Consider the following 20896-nt stretch of genomic DNA (forward strand, 5'->3'; position numbering starts at 1 on the left):
TCTCTGTGAATTTGGGCATTTTCTGTGTGGCCATGGTGTGTGGTGTGCAAAGTGGTTGTGGGTGCAGGAGTGTGAGTGGTGGGTGTGGTTGTAATGTGTATGGTGTGGGATGTGCAGGGGGGTTAGTTGTGCAGGTGTGGAAGTGGTGGTGGTGCTGTGTGTGGTGTAGCTAGTGATGTTGTGTGTTTTGCCTCTCCTTTAAGCTGGGGTGTGTGTCCCTTCTCTCCTGGAGTATTGCAAAGGATTGTGGTCAGGGAAGGGGCTGGTTTCATACTCAGCTATGTGGGTGTGTCCAAATGGGGTATTGCTGTCAGGTGTGTTGTCCTGCGAATTGTATTTTACTTTTTGCCATGTGGTTGTGTCATTGGGGTGTGTTTTGTGTATTTGGGGGCCAAGGCTAGTTTTCTGTGTGCACTTTTTTGCCTTATTGTGGGTTTTTTGCTTCGTCCGCCATATTTTTCATGGATCGTCCGCAGTGGTGGCTATGCTGCAGCTCTTCCGCCGGCTCTCCCATTCATCCCATTGTGCGGTCGGAAACAGCGGTACCTACCGCGGGAATGTTGGGGATAAACTAGTTCCCGTGCGGTGTCTCCGCTGTACTTGCGGCAGGTTGGTGTTTTTCCACTGCGTATCCGACCACCGCAGACGGATTTTGGCCATCTCCACCGGCTACGGGCGGTTTTTCTTGGCCTCGTTCAGCCACGGTCTGTGTTTTTTGGCGGATAATCCTAATTTGGCCGCCGGTTTTTCCACGGTGCTGGCGGGCGGTTGTTTTCCGCTTCCATGGCAGTCGGGGTACTTTTCTGACCGCCATCCTAATAGGCCCCTATGTGTCTAGAGATTGACAACACTAACCTGCACCAACTTTGGTGAAACACTTCAGCAAAAACTCAAGTAAGCATTTAAAATGAACTGCATTTACCATAGTGCTTAGGGGCGATATGTGCTGGGAGGTGAAGCAGTGTGCTCCCATCCCCCTTCTGTTTGAAAAGGCTCCCTGGAGCCATTGAGCTGATGAGCTTTTGGAGATGCACCTGTGCGCCTGTGAGAGGTAGCGGGACCTGATAGGATTGTGGCAGCTTGCTCAGTAGCCCCAGATAAAATTATGAAGGATAATATCCAGAAACACGTGTCTAGAGATTGACAGCACTAACCTGCACCAACCTTGGTGAAACACTTCAGCAAAAACTCAAGTGAGCATTTAAAATGAACAGCAGTTACCATAATGCTAAGGGGTGAACTTTGCTGGGAGGTGAAGCAGTGGGTTCCTATCCCCCTCCCACTACACCCCAAGTTAAGAACAGCCTGAGGCCGTTAGCAGTGGAAGTTTGGGGGTGTATTCCCATTTCTTCCTGCCCAGAGCACTTCATGGCAATGCTACAGTGCTGCCCAGGACTTTTGTAGCCTCCCCTGTTCCTAAAAGACCCCGAGACCCACAGGCCTACTGCTCACATACTCTGCTTGCTCCCAGAGGTTGAAAATGTCAGCAGATTTGTAGCTTGAATTGGGTAAAACTGCACAGAAAAGGACCTTATTCTCAACTCTGCCTGGTTATTTACCAGTCTGGGGACAGTTTGAATTGTTGTGTGGGTTTACCAGCCAGGGTCATAGATTCTGGCCTCTTTCTATCCCCACACCACGTTTTGTCAAACGTGTGAAGAGGGACTTTGTGGAACTTATCTATTTTACTCCTGGGTACTGGCAGTATGGTCAGTGTGTATGGTGTGTGTGTTCAAAGGTGTTTATTGAGTTTTGAAATGTGTTCTATTTTGACGCCAGTTTCAGGGCCGATTAAGGTGAACTTGGCTGTTCTTGTCATAGTAGGTGTCTGTACATAGACATGTTGTAAATCGAGGAAGAGGTCTGTGTGAGAGAGAGAGAGAGAGAGAGAGAGATGGGGGAGCAAGTACTTGCATTACATTACATTGATTCTGCCTACCAATATCCAACTGTGGTGGTCTTTACACTCATGGACGAGAGAGAAGCAGTCCACAGTATGTGCTGGAAACAGACAGTCATGGGAGAAGTCTAGCTAATCTCCGAGCAGGTGAGGAGTTCAAATCCCATCTGTGCAGAAAACACAGCCAAGTGTGGTTGTCCACGAGTATCAGTTTATAGCCCGTAATTGTTATAGGGCCCATGCAATCCCATGGAGCAGGAGAATAAAGACCTTTAGGCCCAGATTGGCACAGGACAGGCAGGCCTGGGTTACATAAGGTTCCCAGACAGGCATAGAAGAGGTGCATCAATAACAGGTGCTCTTTAAAGGCTATTCCAGAACATCATAGATTCAAGATAAACAAGTGTATTTGGTTGCATAAAGCCCAGGTAATTTTGTGGTGTCCCCCAGGAATGAGATGAGAGAGACTTGTGGCCAAGTACTTTGTTTCTAGAAGCCTGTATAAATTACCAGTAGAAAATACCTAGATGCAATGCAAGAGAAGCATGTGACCAAGGAATTAAGGCATTAATAAAATCAGGAGTGTAAAGAGTAGATACTGTTTATCATCTATCTAGAGAGTAATCCAATTATATGTGTAGGTAACATGGAGTTAGAGTCCCTTGGCTGCACACAAGGACAAACAAGACCTCGAACACTCAGGACAAACAAGGCAAACAGATCTGGAAGATCCAAAGCCACACGGCTGTGCCCAAATGTCTGAAATGTGCAATGCCATTTCACGCATTGCCATAGATGCTGCAGTGCCAGGGACATTTCAAATGCTGCATGCTAGAGTTGCAGGAACAGACAGACTTTGCTTGCTGTGCCTGCCCAGGAGAAGCTGAGGAGCAGCCTTGGGTATGTCTCATAGGTGTGTGTGTGTGTGTGTGTGTGTGCGTGCGTGCGTGCGTGTGTGTGTGTGTGTGTGTGTGCGTGTGTGTGTACATATGCGCAATTGTATAGTGCAAACCTAGCCAAAAGGTAGTGGAGCACGTGTCCTGGTTACAAGCAGCCTTGATAAGTGCTCTATATTGTCAACACAAAAGAAAGAGTGCAGGTGCTGTATTGACTTCACTAGTCGGTACTTTGTATGGACCTATCAGGTCTGACAGACCATGTATTCTGAAGATGGGAGAAGAGGAGGCCATGGGTGAGGAATGATTTTATTTTCTGGCTGGCAGCAGTGTCAGTGTTGGCTGACTTAAAAGCAGCTCTTGGTTATCCATTGGTGTCTGCTGTTCTGCACACATGCTCCCTGAAGTGAATTTGAGGTTAGTATTCTATGAATCGATGGAATGATCAGTTTTAGGGAAAGGATAGATGTGGATGATCGTCAAAGTGCAGAGCGTAGCGCCCAAGACAATGTTCAGCATCTATCATCCAGCATCTAGGGAAGGTTGGAAAGCACAAGAAGGTTGTGTGGGCAATGTTCCATGGTACCCTCAGTCCAGATTAGCTTTGCGGATGGTCCTTCCAGCATCTAATAATCCTGAGACAGAGTCAGTCACAAATAAGATACCCCTTTCAAATGGCTTTCATTGCTTCAGCCCTAGGACCTGTTCTGTGCCACTTTATTGTGGACAAAAAAAGCATGATGCGTCTTCTGACATCTGTATTTCACCTGCCATGCTGATGCCCGAAGGCTCACAAGGGCAAATCCATAAAAATGATAGCAGTACTGATGAGAAGTGTTGAGGCCTCCCATAAAGAAACCAAGGCAGCCCTACCTATAAACGCTAATATTGTCAATTAAAGGTCATCCCACCCTTGGAAATGTGCTGGTACACAGCCCACACACTTGCCCTTTCAAACAGACCCCTCTGGCATTACCAGAGTGCCAGACGGCCTGAAATTCTAATCCAACAAGGACTACTCCCCCTGAATCCTTTACAAAAATTCACAAATGGGAAGGGGTGATTAGGGGGTGTAGAGGGACGCTCTTTCCCTTTTCAAATGTGTTACCAGCCCATCTTGGGAGTCAGTAACTTATCAATGATTTCCAATTCTTGGCAACCGGGGTTACAGTTGAAAAACATTGAAAGATTCAAATTCGAGTTCTTATTTGGACAGGACGCCAAGACCACGCCCCTTCCAAATATCAAATTGGTATCCAGTCACAATCACATTGGGAATTGTCCACTGGCGAATGCATTTTTGCAGACACAAACTCCACTCCAGAGTGTTTGCAACTGAAACAATTGCAAATGCAAGGAGATGATGGACAGAGCGCTGAAACTTTTCAGACACTCACCCCCAGTCACAGGAGCAATTGAACGGCCTGCCACTCTATCCCTGTTGTCCTTTTCCCTGTCTTTGTTTATCTTTTTGCTACTCCTCCACACTTGTAGGTCCCTTGTCACATGGATGTTGGGAACTGCACCTCTGGGGTTAGAGCTCATTAAGCTATCTCCTCTGCTGCCATGGCGAGATAATCTAGGAAGAACAGAATGATAAGTTGAAATAAAGCAACAGAATCTGCAGTAAGTCACTATCAGTGGTGAAATAAGTCTGATTCAGGGACTTTTACAGCTTCCTGTTGTAAGGGCAGACACACCTATGAATGAAGAGCAGGTGTTGTCCTCTACTTGCAAGTACATTTATTAGGCGGTCAATGCAGTTCATTTAAAACTAAAGTGTTTACCATCCACCCCTGGTCACTGCCAGGCTCACTTAGAGAAAGGGGACATCAACATTGGCTGACCAGGCACCTAAAGGAATTGCCTAGCCACAGAGAAAGCTATTAGTCATTAAAGGCAGGGTGTGGCCAAGGGTCATGTCTTCTGCCGCCAAATGAACACCATGTGGTCTGTGCCCATGGGCAGTGATGTGTGGCCACAGTCCACACCCTTCACCTCTCACCCTGAACAGACAGTCTCTGGCCACTGGGTGAAGTGTGTGATCTCCAGATGCACACTGCATTCCATCGCTATGGCCACGAACAATCAGTGGTAGCCTTAGACTGTGCTCAGCTTGTGTTGGCCCTTCTGCATGGTTTATAAATCCTGCAGGTAATTTTTTTCTGACTTCCTGAAATGTGCACAAAATATTCATTCTCATGGTAGAAGTAGAAAAAAAAGAAGGGACAGATTTTCATCACAACTTTTGAGGCAGCATTCAAAAGGGCTGCGGTTAGGGGCTAGGAAAGGATTAGAGATTGATAAAGGGTGAAGAAGAGTAACATTTACTAGAATTCACAGTTTTTTAGTTGTACATTCTCGTTTCTCTAGGGTGAACATATGAAATATATTTTTTGGTCCCGTATGTGCAAAATTATGTCATGTTCTCAATTTCACCTTCTCTACAGTGGCAGCTCATCCATAAGGGCGGTTGGGTCTGTGTGCATTGCCCTTTCACCTGGGAGCTTCCACATAAAGTCTGATAACTGCACTATTTTCTTTAATTTGTATTTCTCCTCAGTCATTTGAAAACAATCATAAAACATTATGCAGACTGTGCCACAAATTTGCCGCACAGGTGCTTACTGCAGGAGGTGTGGTCATCCTCTTATAAAACCTAGGTAGGTGTCAGGGCTACCATGAATTAAAGTGTGCATGACTGTCAGGACAAAAGCTGTGGTCAGCCCAAGCTAACATGCACTTTGAAAGGCTTCTGAATAAGCTCTGTATTAAATAGCGTGGGGTTCAGAAATAGCAGGTGCCTGGGTCCCAAAAGAACGCTGGGTTGACCTGCCCAAGCCAGTCTCAACACTGCTCTCATACACTTTACGAATAGTTTGATACTCTGATTTTTTTAAGAGCAGTGTTGGGATTAGTTGGGCTGAGTTGAAAGTGATTCAAACTCTGCTGACATGCAGCATAGGAGCCATGTTATTTAAGGTTCTGAGAAGGGGCAGCTCCTGAGTATGGTAGGGTGAGAATAGCACTGAGAGGTCATTGCAGGAGTACCTGGAGGACAGATCATGCATGGAGTCCTTCTCAAATATTAACTAACAAGGATTATCAACCGCAGTGGAGTCACTGTTCCAGAAACCAATAATTTAGTTGACTGTGATTCATTGTACTGTGTTTGTATTCATCAGTCTTCAAGCATCGGTCTATATGTGCATTAAGAACAGCTGGGTATTTGTAGCCAGAAGGCCTTGCTTAACACCGATGGTGTTCAGATTTGTGCAGGGTACTTGTTGTGTTGGAAATACATCTACATCTATCTAGCACAAAAAGTACCAGAATGCTAATTAGATGAGCTGCTCTCCCTCTGTCTCTCCACACACAATGGCGCTGGAATCGGTAGGCCATTGCAGCGGTGCGGAATGAGGACGGTGCATCCTGTAACTTATGAGCGGTGTTCTCAAACCAAGGTGCAAGCAGCGGCGTCAATGTTGGCATGGAGCAGCGGCATCAGGGATACCAAGGTGTCATCGTGAAGCAAGGAGGTGGAAAGTGCAGTGCTCACAGGTCATGGTGCAAGTAGCGGCTCGGTGGCCTCGTCGGGTGGCATCGTTGGTGAGACCAGGGTTGTGGTGCGGCATGCAGCGGTGCCCTCTGGGGGGCCTTCAAGACATGGAGTCGGCAGTAGCGTCGTAGGCAGCGTCCTAGACAGCGTCGGGTAGCTTTTTCTTCTGTTGCAGCACAAAACACACAGTCCCCAGTGATGATAGCAGAAGAACTTGAAGTCTTTGCTGTTCCTGAGAAATCTTGAACAGGGGGCAAGCTCTAGCTCAGGCCCTTGGAGAAACTCGATAAAGAAGTTGTAGAAATTTCAGTCCAGTCCTATCACTGTAGGCCAACACAGCAAAGCACTCAGTGGTAGTTTCTCCTCCAAGCTTCTCCGGCTCTTCTTCTTGGCAGTCGTCTTGGTCCAAAGGAGTTCTAAAGTTCTGGGGTCTGGACCCCAATATTTATACTTCAAATTCCTTTGTCCTCTCAGGCAGAGAGCGTCTGTGCTTAGTCCAAACCAGCTTGGTCCTCTCTGGCCCATCTTCCCAGCAAGAGTTGGATTCAGCATTGTCCAAGGCAGACCGGGCCTATTCAGGTGCAAGGGAAATCTCCTCCCACCACTCTAAATGAAGACCGGGCCTTTTCAGGTGCTAGTGAAAACTTCTCCCACTATTCTGAATGCAGCCCAGGTCTATGCAGCCCAGCCCTGACTCATACAGACTCTCTGGAGCCACTGTGCATTCCCAGGTCCTGTCACTCCAAAGCCGCACAGTCAATACACATCCTAGCAGAGGCACACTGGATGGCTAATTAGGAAAAGATCTACTTTCTAAAGGTGGTATTTTCAAACACAGAATGTAAAAATCATCTTTACTAAAATATGCATCTTTAGATTCTCAGTTCAGGCATACTAAACTTATTTTCCTATCTGGTCCCAATGGAAATTTATATTTATAAGATGTTATAAATTAACTCCCATGCTTTCCTATGGGCCAGGTAGCCTTTGAAATAGTGAAAAACTAAATTGGCAGAATTTCACTATCTGGACATGCCACACACATTAGGGCATGTCCTACCTTTCACATACACTGCACCCTGCCCACAGGGGCACTTTGGGCCTCCTTTAGAGGTGACTCATATGTAAGAAAAGGAAAGGTTAGGGCTTGGCAAGTGGGTGCACTTGCCAAGTGGACATGGCAGTACTAGACTGCACATATACACTGCAGTGGCAGGTCTGAGTTACCTTTTCAGGGCTCCTCATGTGCGTGGCACAATCAGTGCTGCAGGCCCACTAGCAGCATTTAATTTACAGGCCCTGGCACACTAAGTGCACTTTAATAGGGGCTTACCAGTAAATCAAATATGCCAATCATGGAGACACCAATCCATAATACAAATTTCACAGAGAGCATATGCATTTTAGCACTGAATAGCAGTGGTAAGGTGCCCAGAGTCCTAAAACCAACAACAGCAGGTCAGGACAAAATAGGAGGAAGAAGCTAGAAGTTTGGGAATAACACTGAAAAAAGGGCCATCTCCAACACCATGTTTATATAAAAATCCCTAAAAACCTCTTATGCTTGGTACTTGGGCAATGTCTGAATCCAGAATGTCACTAATTACAAATATCTTGGCATACTCATTGACAACAGGGGACAATTTTCCACTCAGCTTGAGTCAATAGAAGGAAAGGCTTGGGCTTATCAATATTTTTAAAACAGCTAAAAACTAAGCTGATAGGTCCCAGGATCTCTCCCTTACTTCACGTCATCCAAGCAAAAATACTACTGACCATCTCGTATGGAAGCGTCGCTTTAAGGGAGAGTATCTTGATCGTACCATCATGGGAGCTTACAGGATCCTCTTAAACATACCTATTTACGCGTTCGCGGCTCAGATCAGACTGGAATTTGGGCTCACCAATCAATAGCTTGCAAGACAAGGGGCTTACCTACCGAGCTGGCATAAAATCATGGATGCCCCTGAGAGCGCCCTAAACCATCTACTATGGAATGATATACAGCTTAGGCCTGGAATTACTTAAAAAGTAGTTTAGCAACTACGGGCTCACCATGCTCTTGGAGACACCGATCTCGCATACACTTTACACTTTTTAATAAAGCAGTATGAAGGACAATCAGGACCCTTTCGCTAGTTGAGGATAAAGCCGCATTTGCCATGTATGGATAACTATCAACAGCTAAAAAAACACTCACCCCTCAAACATACTTCGGTCTGGAGTATGCAAGGTGTGTAAAAGGAAGATTTCTCAAACACCTGCTAGGGAAGCTGCCATCTATCTTGCACCTTCCACCATGGCAGAGGGGGCACGCTTCAACTGACTGTCGTCTATGCAGGAATGGAAAGGAGGACATGGCCCACCTGATCTGCACCTGCTTGCATCTAAAGCAAGAAAGGGCTAGGCTATTTAAATCAGAATTTAACATCTACAGGATTCGTACACGACAGCAAGCAGTGATTGCGTGTTTCAATGCCAACGACCTGCAGTTAAACTGTATATTAGTGAAGTTCTTAACCATAGTAGACATCAAAATGGCAGAAACAAGTGTATCGAGGACTCTTACGGCCAGTTGAAAAGAAAGACCAATACATTTTAAAGTTAAACAGTTAAAGACAAAACTACACATTTTAAACCCCAATTCTCAAAATTTTATGCACCACCTATTTATACAAATTAGATTTGATGAAACATGAATTTTATACATGTATTTTTGTAAACGGTTTTTATTAACCATATACAATAACAAGTATTATATTGTAAAAAAATAAAAACCATTGACACATACCTTTGCAACTTACAAAAATCTCAGAACTTCTCTTTTATGCGCCCTTATATTTGCAACGTTCTAAGGGCCTGATTACGACTTTTGTCAGTGCGGGGGAGGGCAGCATGCCACTGCCGCTCCCCCGTACCACCAAGAGTTGCTGCCGCCCGCCAGATTACATCTTAAAAGTGGTATAGCGGGAGCGCAGCGTGACATTTCCGTGGCAGTGCCTCTTTTAAAGGCGGTGGGCACTGTAATGGGAATGTCACACAATATTTGGGCATGGCCCTATATTGTAATGTCCAAACCATGCGAGAACTGTGGTGCATGCACACAGGGGGGCACAGTTTGGGGGGCACAGTTTGTGCCCCCCTGTGTGCATCCACATGGCATGAGGAACCTTTGTTTCTTCTCTGCCACAGTTTTCTGCTGGTGGAACCTCTTAATGGCGGAGGAAACTCATAATATGCTTGGCAGGACCTTAGCTGTCCTGCTAAGCATATTGCGGCCTCAGGACTGCTCTTCCACTGCCGGGTAACTGTGGTTCCCTAGCGACGTCGGCAGTACCATGGTGGTCTGACCACCCTATTCATAGTTGAGCGGTCGGACCGTCGGTGGAGCTGTGGTTGGACCGTCACCCCCGCACCAGCACGATTTTGGCGGTCTTCGGACAACCAAACTCGTAATTAGGCCCAAATTGTCACAAAATTCCTTTTACAAGTGGGAAGGAGTTTTGTGACCCATACAAAGGCCATTGTAGATTGTAAAATGGTATTTATTGGTTGCAAACCCTGTGATTTGGGGAATCAGAAGACTTGCTACCATGAAATACCTGTGTACATCAGACCCATGGTTCAGAAACTTTACAATTGTAGGTTAGCTGTTGAAGATGCTGGACTGCTTTAGCAAATGCTACTTTACAAAGCCCTTAGACACCTGGGGCCTAATGTATGAAGTTTGGGCCTGATTTATGCATATTTTGTGAGTTACAATCAATTTCCAAAATGGTTTGTGACTGTTCATTGATCCTACAGTGATGCGTTGATAAACGAAGGTTTGGTAAAACTGAATAATTACAAATTTCTTAGTTTGCGAATAAGTTTTGCAAAGTCCATGTAACAATTCTCTTTTACTGATTTGCAAATTGACTTTACAAAATATTCGCAAATTGTTAATATTGCAAAATCATCAAACAGCGCGTGCAAAGTACCATAAATTACTAGAAACTTGGAAAATGTGATAACTAGTCACAAGCTATAACAATTAACCCAAGATGCATAGAGCTCTTTAATGGTAAGGAGCATGTGCATTCTAGGAGCAGAGGAGAGGAGAAGAAGAGAGTGAACAGATGGTCACATTGTTAAAATAAACAGACGAGGAGGTTCAAAGTAGGCACAGATTTGGTAAGGAGGTGATTTTAATTTTGAATAATGACTTGGAGTCTGTTTTAGATAGATCCTCCCAGCACAGTATGGCTATCCCTACAAATATGAACGTTGTATGTAGTTTTCACTGTTTGCATTTGGGAGTTACCAGCACACAGTAGCAGTTGCTGGGGCCATATCACTGAGTGGTCTGTCTAGGATAATCCGTGACTTTCTAGATTCCATGCTCCAAAAATGACATGCCCATATTTGTTTTCCTAATACCCCGTACATTCACAAAGGTAGCATTGCATTCTAAATCACATTTGCCTAATGTAGTTGGATGTTTAGATAGATCACATATGGTCTTTTCACAGACAAGCTCACCATCTCTGGTGGTTATCTGCACTGCAGCAGCCAGGACACCATCAGAATACAGACTAGAAAATATAAGAAAACACAAGGCAAGAGGGATTTTCCATCTATGCACCCAGGATTTGGAACAGCATCCTGATATGAATTAGGACTCCCAAAACACTGCTCCAATTTAGGAAAGAGTTGAAGACTCCCCTCTTTAAATAACACTAAATTACAATGTATTAACCTTTCACAACCCTATCCTGTCACTCATTGAATTTATGCTTGTCTTTGATCCTTTTCAGCTCTCCACTGCATTTTGGCTAGGGTCGTGATATAGAAATACCACATACATACACACATACATGCAGGCATACATTTGTCTATCATTAGAGACAGAGTACATTTAAAGAAGTAGGGATAAATCACTGCTTTCTAAAATACCAGGTGGTTTGCAATGCATCATACCTTACCACAAACATTTACACTTTACAGAAAGCACACATGATTCATACATTTTAGACATTGTGCTTTATAGAACAGGCTGTCTTAAGGTAAGATTGGAGATGATGGTTTCTTTGAAAGGCTGTAAGTTTAATAAAATATATAACTATTTGAATTGAAGTATGTTAGTACAGAATAATAAGTATATGTATATTCATACACGTAACAATACATATTCCTTACGCCTGTAAACATTAACAATTTACTTCAATTCAATAAATGCAAGAGAGAGGATATATCACCATGCGCACAAACAATCCCAGTCATCTGTGTTTTGATTTCAGTACTGAGACCCTCAGAGTATTCCTAAAAATGCATTAGGCACAACTCAGTCCAGTAGGGTGCTGAAGCAAGCCTCTGTATATGGCAGGATAGTTCTGGGGTTAGCAGATCTGCAGCAGATATTGCCTCAACGTGCAGGTTCACAGTTTTTAATCCCAAGTGACAGATGAGATGATCATCCTTCAGAGAATTATATCATTGGTTGATTATGACAGAGGGTAATAATAACACCTGCCAAACACCTCCAGAAAATCCACTTATAATGTGCTATACAAATGCTGTCTGTTTCCTCCATGTACTAAAAGAACTAATATTGACCAGATTAGAATTTGGCTTTAAGGTGGTTAAAACGCTTTACGATGTATACAATCATTGCACTATCTCTATCTAATACAAAAGACTTGAGGGTAGGCTAGTCATGCGTCAATGGGATGAGAATATGACACAAAATGTAGCCATTTGCAGGTTATACATTTCAACCTCATTTACATAGCTCAAAGCACTGAGCCTGTGCTGGACAAAATAGTGTCAGTAACCTCAAGGCCACTGCCAGTTAAGTTGTTTGTTTGGTTAATGCACCATCGGCAGAGGTGTCGAACCTGAAGGTGACATGCTCCAATCCCGGTATGATGGCATTCCGTGACCAGCAATTAACAGACCCCAGGAAACGTCCCTTTGCATCCTCTCCTAGAATATCAATGGTGCAAAGCACAAACTCTCAAATTGGCACTCTATTAAAGGACAGGAGAAGATATGATATCATAGGCTTACAAGAGACCAGGCTGATTGACCCTCTCCAACTGGAGGGTTATGTCCGTCATCATATTGATGCAATTATAAGCCGCAGATTTGGTTGGCCAAGAGCGTGTCTTGCAGTTCATGTCTCCATGGCATTGAAAGTTGACTCAGAGCAACTACCAACCTCTACTCCAGATCTTCAGGTAATCAAACTTAGCCTCTGCCATGACCATTGGAAAACCCGAGTAATATTATTCAGCATCTTATCTTTGCACACCCCAACCTCAAAGAAAGTCCAACCTATTCAAGAAATTTATCATGAGATATCGAAAATAAGATTCACATACATAAACTTAATCTATTCCCCAGAGAAGGATGAGCATCTGGCAGCAGAAAACGCAATCTGGGCAGTGTTTGCACAAGCAACTCATCCTCAAAAAAGATCAGATCACTCTGGAAATGAACTGGTCACCTCACTCGAACATCTGGGCTTGAGAGTAATCAATGGCAGGACTGAAGACAACATTTCTCCCCGGTTTACACTTATGGAGTAACCTCTGCATCAATAATTGACTAAAAAGTCCTCTCCCCGCCACTATTGAAACATATAAGGAAGTTTAACATCAAAACCAGAACGGAAAGTGACCACTCACATCAACATCTGGAGCTATTGCTAAATCAAGTTAAACATCAGCAGGGACCGATGGAAATTGGAAGCTTATAACCAGTTAGTCTGAAGTGTTTAATCTGCACCCATAATTCCTTCCCGATGCTGGCCAAAAAGGCAAAAGCAATAATGGAAGCCAGAATAATGCCTCATGTCAACCCAAATAAAGCATAGTGCACATTTTCAACAAAGCCGCTAAAACAAGACCCAGTTTCGACACTCAAAAGAAGGAAACCCACACAAAGTTCAGTAGGTATGCTAGCAAAAGCCCTAACTCTAAGAAAAGAACTAAGGCACAAAATCAAGAAAGTGGGGAAATTCAGCATAAATGCACAAGTGTGGTAAGAAATAAAAACCTTGAAAAAGCAGTACAAAAAACAACTCTGGGAAGAATGGAAAATAACATCTGAAGAGTTCTTGGAGAGGTTTCTATTCAATTCAAAACGTACAAACTCTAGAGACTTTTGAGCAACCATCAACGGCATTGGAAGAGATATAAAAACGATAAACAGCTTAAGCATTCAGAAAAAGGCCTGAGTAGCTCACCTGCCTGAGATTTTTGATAACCAAAAATGCCTGTCCGTGCCAGACAAAAACACCAATGTAGAGACAAGCAAGATAGTTACAAAGAGGGCGTCTGATGCTCCGCCTCAACTAGTGGAACGGTACTGCACCTCTCCAAAAGTGGTAATGATAATTATGGCAAGTCGCTGAGACGGGGCTCCAGGCCCAAATGGCATTCCACAGGCAATTTACAAGCTCGACCCAGAGTACTGGGCCAGCATACTGTTGGCTTTGTACAATGAGGTGAGATTAACTGGACTTATCTCCAGCAGCTGGAGAAGTTCAATAATAAGCCCAATCTTCAAGGGGGGAATCAATCAAATTCATCAAACTATAGGTTACATACCCTTATAGACACGGAGTCCAAATATTATGCCTCACTAATCTAGGAAGACTTGGTGGAGTGGTCCGACTCTAATAACAAGATTCCGCTTAACCAGACTGGGTTGCAAAAAGGTTAAGGAACCACCATTAACCCACTAGAAGTAGTTTCAGTAGCTGACAAATACAAGCAAATGAAGGAAAATCTGTTTCCATGCTTTATAGACCTGAAAGCCTCCTTCAATCAAGTTGATAGGCCACTTCTGTGGAGAAAACGAAGGCGTTGGGGCCTTCAAGAGAGAACTCTTCAGGCAATAGAACAACTGTACACCAACACCTGGATTTAAATCAAGTTGGCAGATGGGACACCGCTGTCCAGGCATATACACACAACCATCAGCCTAAAACAAGGCAGCGTCCTGTCACCTTACCTCTTCAATCTATTCATAGCCGACCTATCATCGGGTCTTGATGAAGTAAACTCACACCAACACTGTCACACTTGTTATATGCGGATGATATTGTGCTGCTGAGCCAACAAGAGTGGGACTACAAAGGTGAATGGAGGAACTCTATGCATTTGCCATGACATTAAATCTAGAAACCAACACAATTAAGACAAAAGAGATGACTATGGAAACACCCTATCGACACCCCACTAAGGATTAAGTCAAATGACATAATCCTAAGGGAAGACAGCAGCTAGAAATGCCTGGGCTATATCATAGATAAAAATCTAAATTTCATGATGCATAAACAATACTTGGTGAAAAAAAGCAAGGCACTGGCCTACGCCTTTTGTGAGCTAGCCAAAAAGCTGACACCCCTTCTTGAAATCATTATTAGCCATTATCACATCGAAATGACTGCCATCAGTGTCTTTTGCAAGTGCAGTCATGCAGGGGAAAGATTCCTCTACCTTGGAGAAAATACAGACAAATACTTACAAGCGAGTATTTGGCAACCCTCACAGAGCCTCTCCCGTGCAAGTATGACTGGGATTCAGTCCAATGAAACAAAGCATTGTACAAAGATATACTACCATCAACATATGGCACAAAATACAGAGTAACCAAAACAGCGCATTAGTTAGTGCCTTATGGCAGTCATTGGATAATGATAATGATTCAACATACAGTAAATACCTGTGGTCCTCACTATTGGAAACAAATACCGTCAACCTATGGGACCTTCATTTACAATATTCCACATCCTGCCGAGCCATCAACAAAGTAGCTCAATTGCACTCCCCCATGGAAGGTAAGTATACATTAACCTCCCGGTCACATGCTTGGATGGTGGTCCAATCCTACATTAGTTTAAAACCAGCAGAATACCTCAGTAGGACATATCCAGCATATCTAAAAAGAAAGCTCTCGGCTCTTGGATTCGGAATCTGCCATCCTTGGCTGACCGACCCGTCTGGAGATACAAAGGTTCAAGATCCGCAGACTTTGAGATGCTCCGAAGGAAGACAGAGCCCACCTGGCTTGCCTTTGTCCGGCCTTAAAGCACCTCAAACTCTATGACTGAAACCTGCATTCAATGAACGGGGGATCCTCACATGCTGGATGAAGAGCCCAGCCCCCACTGATAATCCAAGATCAATTGCAACAAATCTGAAATTCCTGCTACTGCATGAGAAACAAATCAACCCTGCTTGATTGCCTAGAATATAACTCCTGAGACACCTAGGCTGTTCAGCCATAGAAACCCTACCTCTCAAACATAAAAACAGTAGTGGTAAGACTAGGTTATTTTAGTCAAAGGAACACCATGCGAAAAATAGCAACAGATTTAAACAAATTATAGGGTATAATGTGATCACTTATATTCACGTATGTATGGCATTACTCACTTGACAACCGATGGTTCATCTTTTTAACCCATACATTAGGCAGCCTGGAAACAGCCTGGGAACTATGATACTACTATAAATAGAAGCCCAGAGAATATTACTAGAGACAGCGGGGAAGCTAGGATGCCTTAGCAGCATGAACAATGCAAAGTATAAACAGCTAGCACAATGGCACTTCACTTATTCTAATTATGATTGATTTTAGAACACTTGGCACCTTATAGTGAATTTTAAATAGTAAATACAGTGTCAATTTTATTCATCACGTTTTGCATGTTTCATGACATTTTTGTATGTAATATTATTGTGTTGGTTTTTATTAACTTATAACAATAAAAAAGATTGAATTGCATTGTATGCCAGATTATTACAATCGCTGCATATTTTCACATGTAATATTTGGACTGCACTTTCGTAAGATTCCTCAGTGGGTTATTTGGTGGCAGCAGACAGATGTGTGTCATGTTAACCCTGGGCGTAGTTCGCGAAGTAGCGCTACGCGTAGCTACGCAAAGTGCACTTCGCACTACGCGTAGCACTTCACGAACTGCGTAGTACCCTGTTCGCACTGTGCAAGATGTCGTTTTCAATGATTGCACAGTGCGGACAAGCAACCGGCACTGTGCAATCATTGAAAACGGCATCTTGCACAGTGCAAGCTGTAGTTTTCTGCTGCTCGAGTAGATTTTTACTCGAGCGGCAGCTTTCTCAACGCGGACTGGTAGTTTCTCATCGCGAGCGGTCGCGAGCATTCGCGACTACTCGCAATGAGAAACCTGACCTCCTCGCGTTGAGAATCTCGCCAGGAGGTTTATTTTCCACTCTCGCGATCGCCATCTTGATGTTGCAGATCGCGAACGAGGAAAAAGTCTCGCCGGGATGTCATCTTGCTTGCTCGCGGTCGCCAACTTGACGTTGAGGACCGCGAGCAAGCAAAAAATGACCGCTGCACTACGCAACACTACGCTACGCGTGTTTGCACTGTGCTACGTGCAATTCGCGTAGTGCGAAGTAGCTCAAACTTCGCAAACTACGCGAGCGTAGCGTAGTGGTTTGCCCAGACTTAGTAACAATCACAGTAAAATAGAGCAAGTTGTCAATGTGCATAAAGCGGGATCTACTTTACTCTGCAAGTCAGGTAATGTGGCTACTTCACACATTTACTTGTAACATGCAACATAGTATAGTTTTGTATTGAGCTTGTTGCACAGATCTGTGCGTAACATGAACATCACTGATTTTAATTCCTGCAGAATCAGCCTAGCCTTTCACCATTCTGAAGTCAAGAGTCAACCAAATTATAACATATCTAGGACTGGCATCCCAATTACTGGAAATGTAGTGTAGGAGGTCAGACATAAAATAGTCCTGTCCTGCTTCACTACCTTCTAGCTTTACATTTTTCTTCTTCTATGGGTTCTGACCAGTGTATTTAGAAAATCAGAAAATAAATATGTGCTAAAACGATCCATTTCTAAATGTCTACTTCCTGTCACTCTATTTTTGGTCCTTGATCCCTCCTCTGTCTTTTAACACATTTTTCTCCCTAACCCCTGATCCCTTTCTCTGAAAGATGTCAAAGGTAATTCCAGCCATATGCTCTACAATTACATTTTAATTTTCCCCAGAAGAAAATACAATTTTCAAATATGTGTGTAGTTATCTCTGCTGCATTAGGTTAACTTGAAGAATGCTTTCGATTTTTATTTAATACATTTTGTAGCTGTAGCTGTATATGCTTAAGCCACCTTGGTCCTAATTTAGAGGTAGGTAGTAATGGGAAAATCTCCTTTTTGTGGAGGAAGTGGTACATAAGCTTTTGGAGGGTTTACCATGAGTAGTGCATCCTCTGGCGGAATTAGCCCCACTGCAGTATGGCGGGGTCCTTCTGCCAGTGCATTCTCCATGGAAAATCATTCACAAAGAATTTACCACTCCCTCCACAAGATGGAAGATTATCCAATCCCAACTCTAAATCAAACTCTCTTTCTAATGGGGTATCTGTTTGCTTTTTACAAATGTGACAACGTATTTAATAACAGTGCATTTAATTGTTTTCTATTTTTTTCTTATAAATCGAACTCTTTCAGACCTTGAACAAAATTGGCATGATGTTCAACAGCAACGTAGAGCCATTATAAATTATACATGCACAAAGTTCAGACTCTACCGCCATAATGGCACTCTGGATCCAAGTGTTGCCAGGATGCTGTATGTGGAACACACACATAAATTTATATACTGTGAGGTGCCTAAAGTAGGCTGCACCAGCTGGAAACGGATCCTTCTTCTCCTCAAGATGAATTTGAGTAGGGATTTCTCTGAGTTGTCACAGGACGCTGTGCATTCAGCAAGACTGTACACAAAACTGAGCTCTTACTCTCCAGACAAGCAGAAGCAACTGCTCAACAATTACACCAAGGTGATGTTCAGTCGGCAACCCTTCGAGAGATTAGTTTCCGCATATCGTGATAAGTTCCTTCGCAATCGGACAGATCAATACTACATAAAGTCGATTGCCGGCTTCATTAAATCAAAATTCAGACAATCCAATGACTCTGAGCGACCTCCGACCTTCATTGAATTTGTCCGCTTTATATTGCAAGAGGATCCAAAGCACAGCGACATTCATTGGAGGCCAATGTCGCTCCTCTGTGACCCCTGCAATATTCCTTATGATATCATAGGAAAATTTGAGAAGTTGAAACAAGAGTCTAATCGTGCACTTATGGACATTGGGGCTCCTAAAGATTTGTATTACCCTCATATTATAGAACATGCAACAGACACTAGTGATGAGGCCACAAAGACATATTTCAGAAACCTGACCAGCGACCACCTGCAAGGCCTTGTGAATAGATATTACCTGGACTTCAAACTGTTTGGCTACCCTGTCTTCTAAAACAAAAGAAGCTTGTAAACAGCAATGGCAGATATTGTTTGTGTACAAAGTCACTGAGCTCAGAATTTTGCATGGTTAATGGATATGCATATTATTTACCTCTTCAGTTTGCAAGTGCTGAAATTAAATGTTTTTCTGTAGAATCTGCATATTCAATTTGGATAGCTGTACTGTTTCCTGTGTGTAGTGTTTTGATAGGCAAGTATTGCATGTTCTAGTGTTCTGCTCTGGTATATGATGGGCGAGTCCTGGGCTTGACAATTTCTAACTCTACCTAAACCTGAAATGTCATGGCAGAGTTTGTTTCCTGGAATAATGTTACTATGTGCACTTAATGCTAAGGTGTTAACAAAGAACAAAACAAATAACTTTCTCAAATTGCTGAAAAATGAAAGGTTTAATTAGTTATGTAGAGAGGTTCTGCAGGACTTCCATTATCTAAAGTAGTTTGTTATAGGTGTGGGTCTGTTGTTCATATATACTACTTTAAGTATGCATAAAAGATGGAGGAATTCTAACAAGTTTACATTAAAGTGCCACAAAACAGATTTGGCCCTTATTGCGCTAATTCCCAAACATGTAAACGTGCTTTATTTGTGTTTCAGTTATAGACATATCTGCATATTTAATGAAGATTTTGAGATTCTCACCCACATTTTAACATTAATTATGCGAAAGATTGTTTCTACACTAGTGCATCACAGCCAGTAAGTAAAGGGAAGGTTCAATAAACAAACATACATTCCTACGAGATATATAGGATTTGCATAATAACATACATACACACACATACATACCTACAAGATATATTTGATTTGCATAATAACTCAATAGTTGCAGTAAGCCTCAAATGTGAAAAGGCATTCAACAGGGAATGGTGGTCCTTGTTTAAAGATTACTACACAATTACGAGAAACGTCCTTGACGATAATATTATACGTTTCCTGTAAATGCATCTTTTAAACCTATTTGTATAGTGTTGCTGGCATAATGATCTTTTCATATATAATTTGTCTTTTACCACATATTTGTCACTACCCAAATGTTGTTTTGAGTACAGAACCCCCAAACTTGTTTGTAGATTTGTATTTCAATTCAATAAAGTTTATGTCATTGTTATTGTCCTAATGTACTTCATACTTGACTATAGGACAACAAATGTTCCAGAAATGCATGTGGGGAGGGGGTATGTACCCTGTAGAGAACTCTTCAATTCCATCCAACTTGGAGCAGACTTTGTGGCCCAATATCCTTTAAGATTCACAATTTCACATAATTCCAAAAATCCTTGAGTGGAACCCATGACAGTTGTAAATTAGTCTTTAAATTAAATTGTGAACACTATTAGTGCACTACATTGCACCTCAACACTCAGGTTATGACTAAATTGTCACACGGAGTATGTTAGATAACTGCTAATATTCATTATATATGGACATTATTCTCATTACAACACTAAATCATGCATCACTTATTTTACCAATATATCTATGTGATTAATTTCCACTGTATTTTATATGACACTCATCCCTGTGATTGGCACACAAATGTTTCTCATTGCTTTCAAAATATTGGGGATCCCCTCCCTATTTATACATTTTAGTAATGATCTAGCCCTGGAAGGGATATATCCGGATAATTTAAAGTACTAACCAATGCTGATGATGTGCTGCTTATTCTCTCAACGCATTATTGAGACATATACCCAGTGTTCAGGCTACAAAGTCAGTCTGTCCCAATCTCTAAAACTTACCCGAAGGGGAATGTGGAAAGCTTAGGCATTAAGGTGCACATGCATCAACAAAAGCAAAAGCGATTCCTTAATAGCGAGAAATAGGGAATTGGTATTAAGGAATCGCTTTTGTGAATGCATCAACAGATTCGGTAAAAAATAGCGATTCCTTAAAAATCGCTATTTTTTACCGATTATCCAATAGCGGGGAATGCAAACACCGAAGAGCTAATTGCAAAATCGGTATTACCGAATTAGCTAATAGCGATTTCGGTATTAGCTAAATCGCTATTAGCGATTACGGAAAAGATCGGGTCGCTCCGGGAACGTGTCTATGACATCACCAACCATGAAATACTGCAGCCCCACCCTCATTGCCTCGCCAGAGGAGCAAACAGGAGCTGGGACTGGAGACTGGCTGAGCACATTGAAGCCACACAAACTGATCTACCCTCCAAAACAACCAGGATGGATAAGGAAGC

General features: G+C 42.9%; 1 protein-coding gene across 1 annotated transcript in view; it reads left to right on the forward strand.

Moving 5' to 3' along the window:
* Positions 1–19801, forward strand: part of LOC146799540 (carbohydrate sulfotransferase 9-like) — a 114693-nt gene extending 94892 nt beyond the window's left edge. Inside the window, exon 3 of the mRNA XM_085627111.1 lies at positions 17871–19801. Within this exon, the coding sequence (XP_085483237.1) occupies positions 17871–18682 (812 nt within the window). The 3' untranslated portion in view covers positions 18683–19801. The remainder of the gene's footprint in view (positions 1–17870) is intronic.
* The last annotated feature ends 1095 nt before the right edge of the window (positions 19802–20896 follow it).

Source organism: Triturus cristatus, chromosome 9 (genome assembly GCF_964204655.1).
Source record: "Triturus cristatus chromosome 9, aTriCri1.1, whole genome shotgun sequence".
Lineage (NCBI taxonomy): Eukaryota > Metazoa > Chordata > Amphibia > Caudata > Salamandridae > Triturus > Triturus cristatus.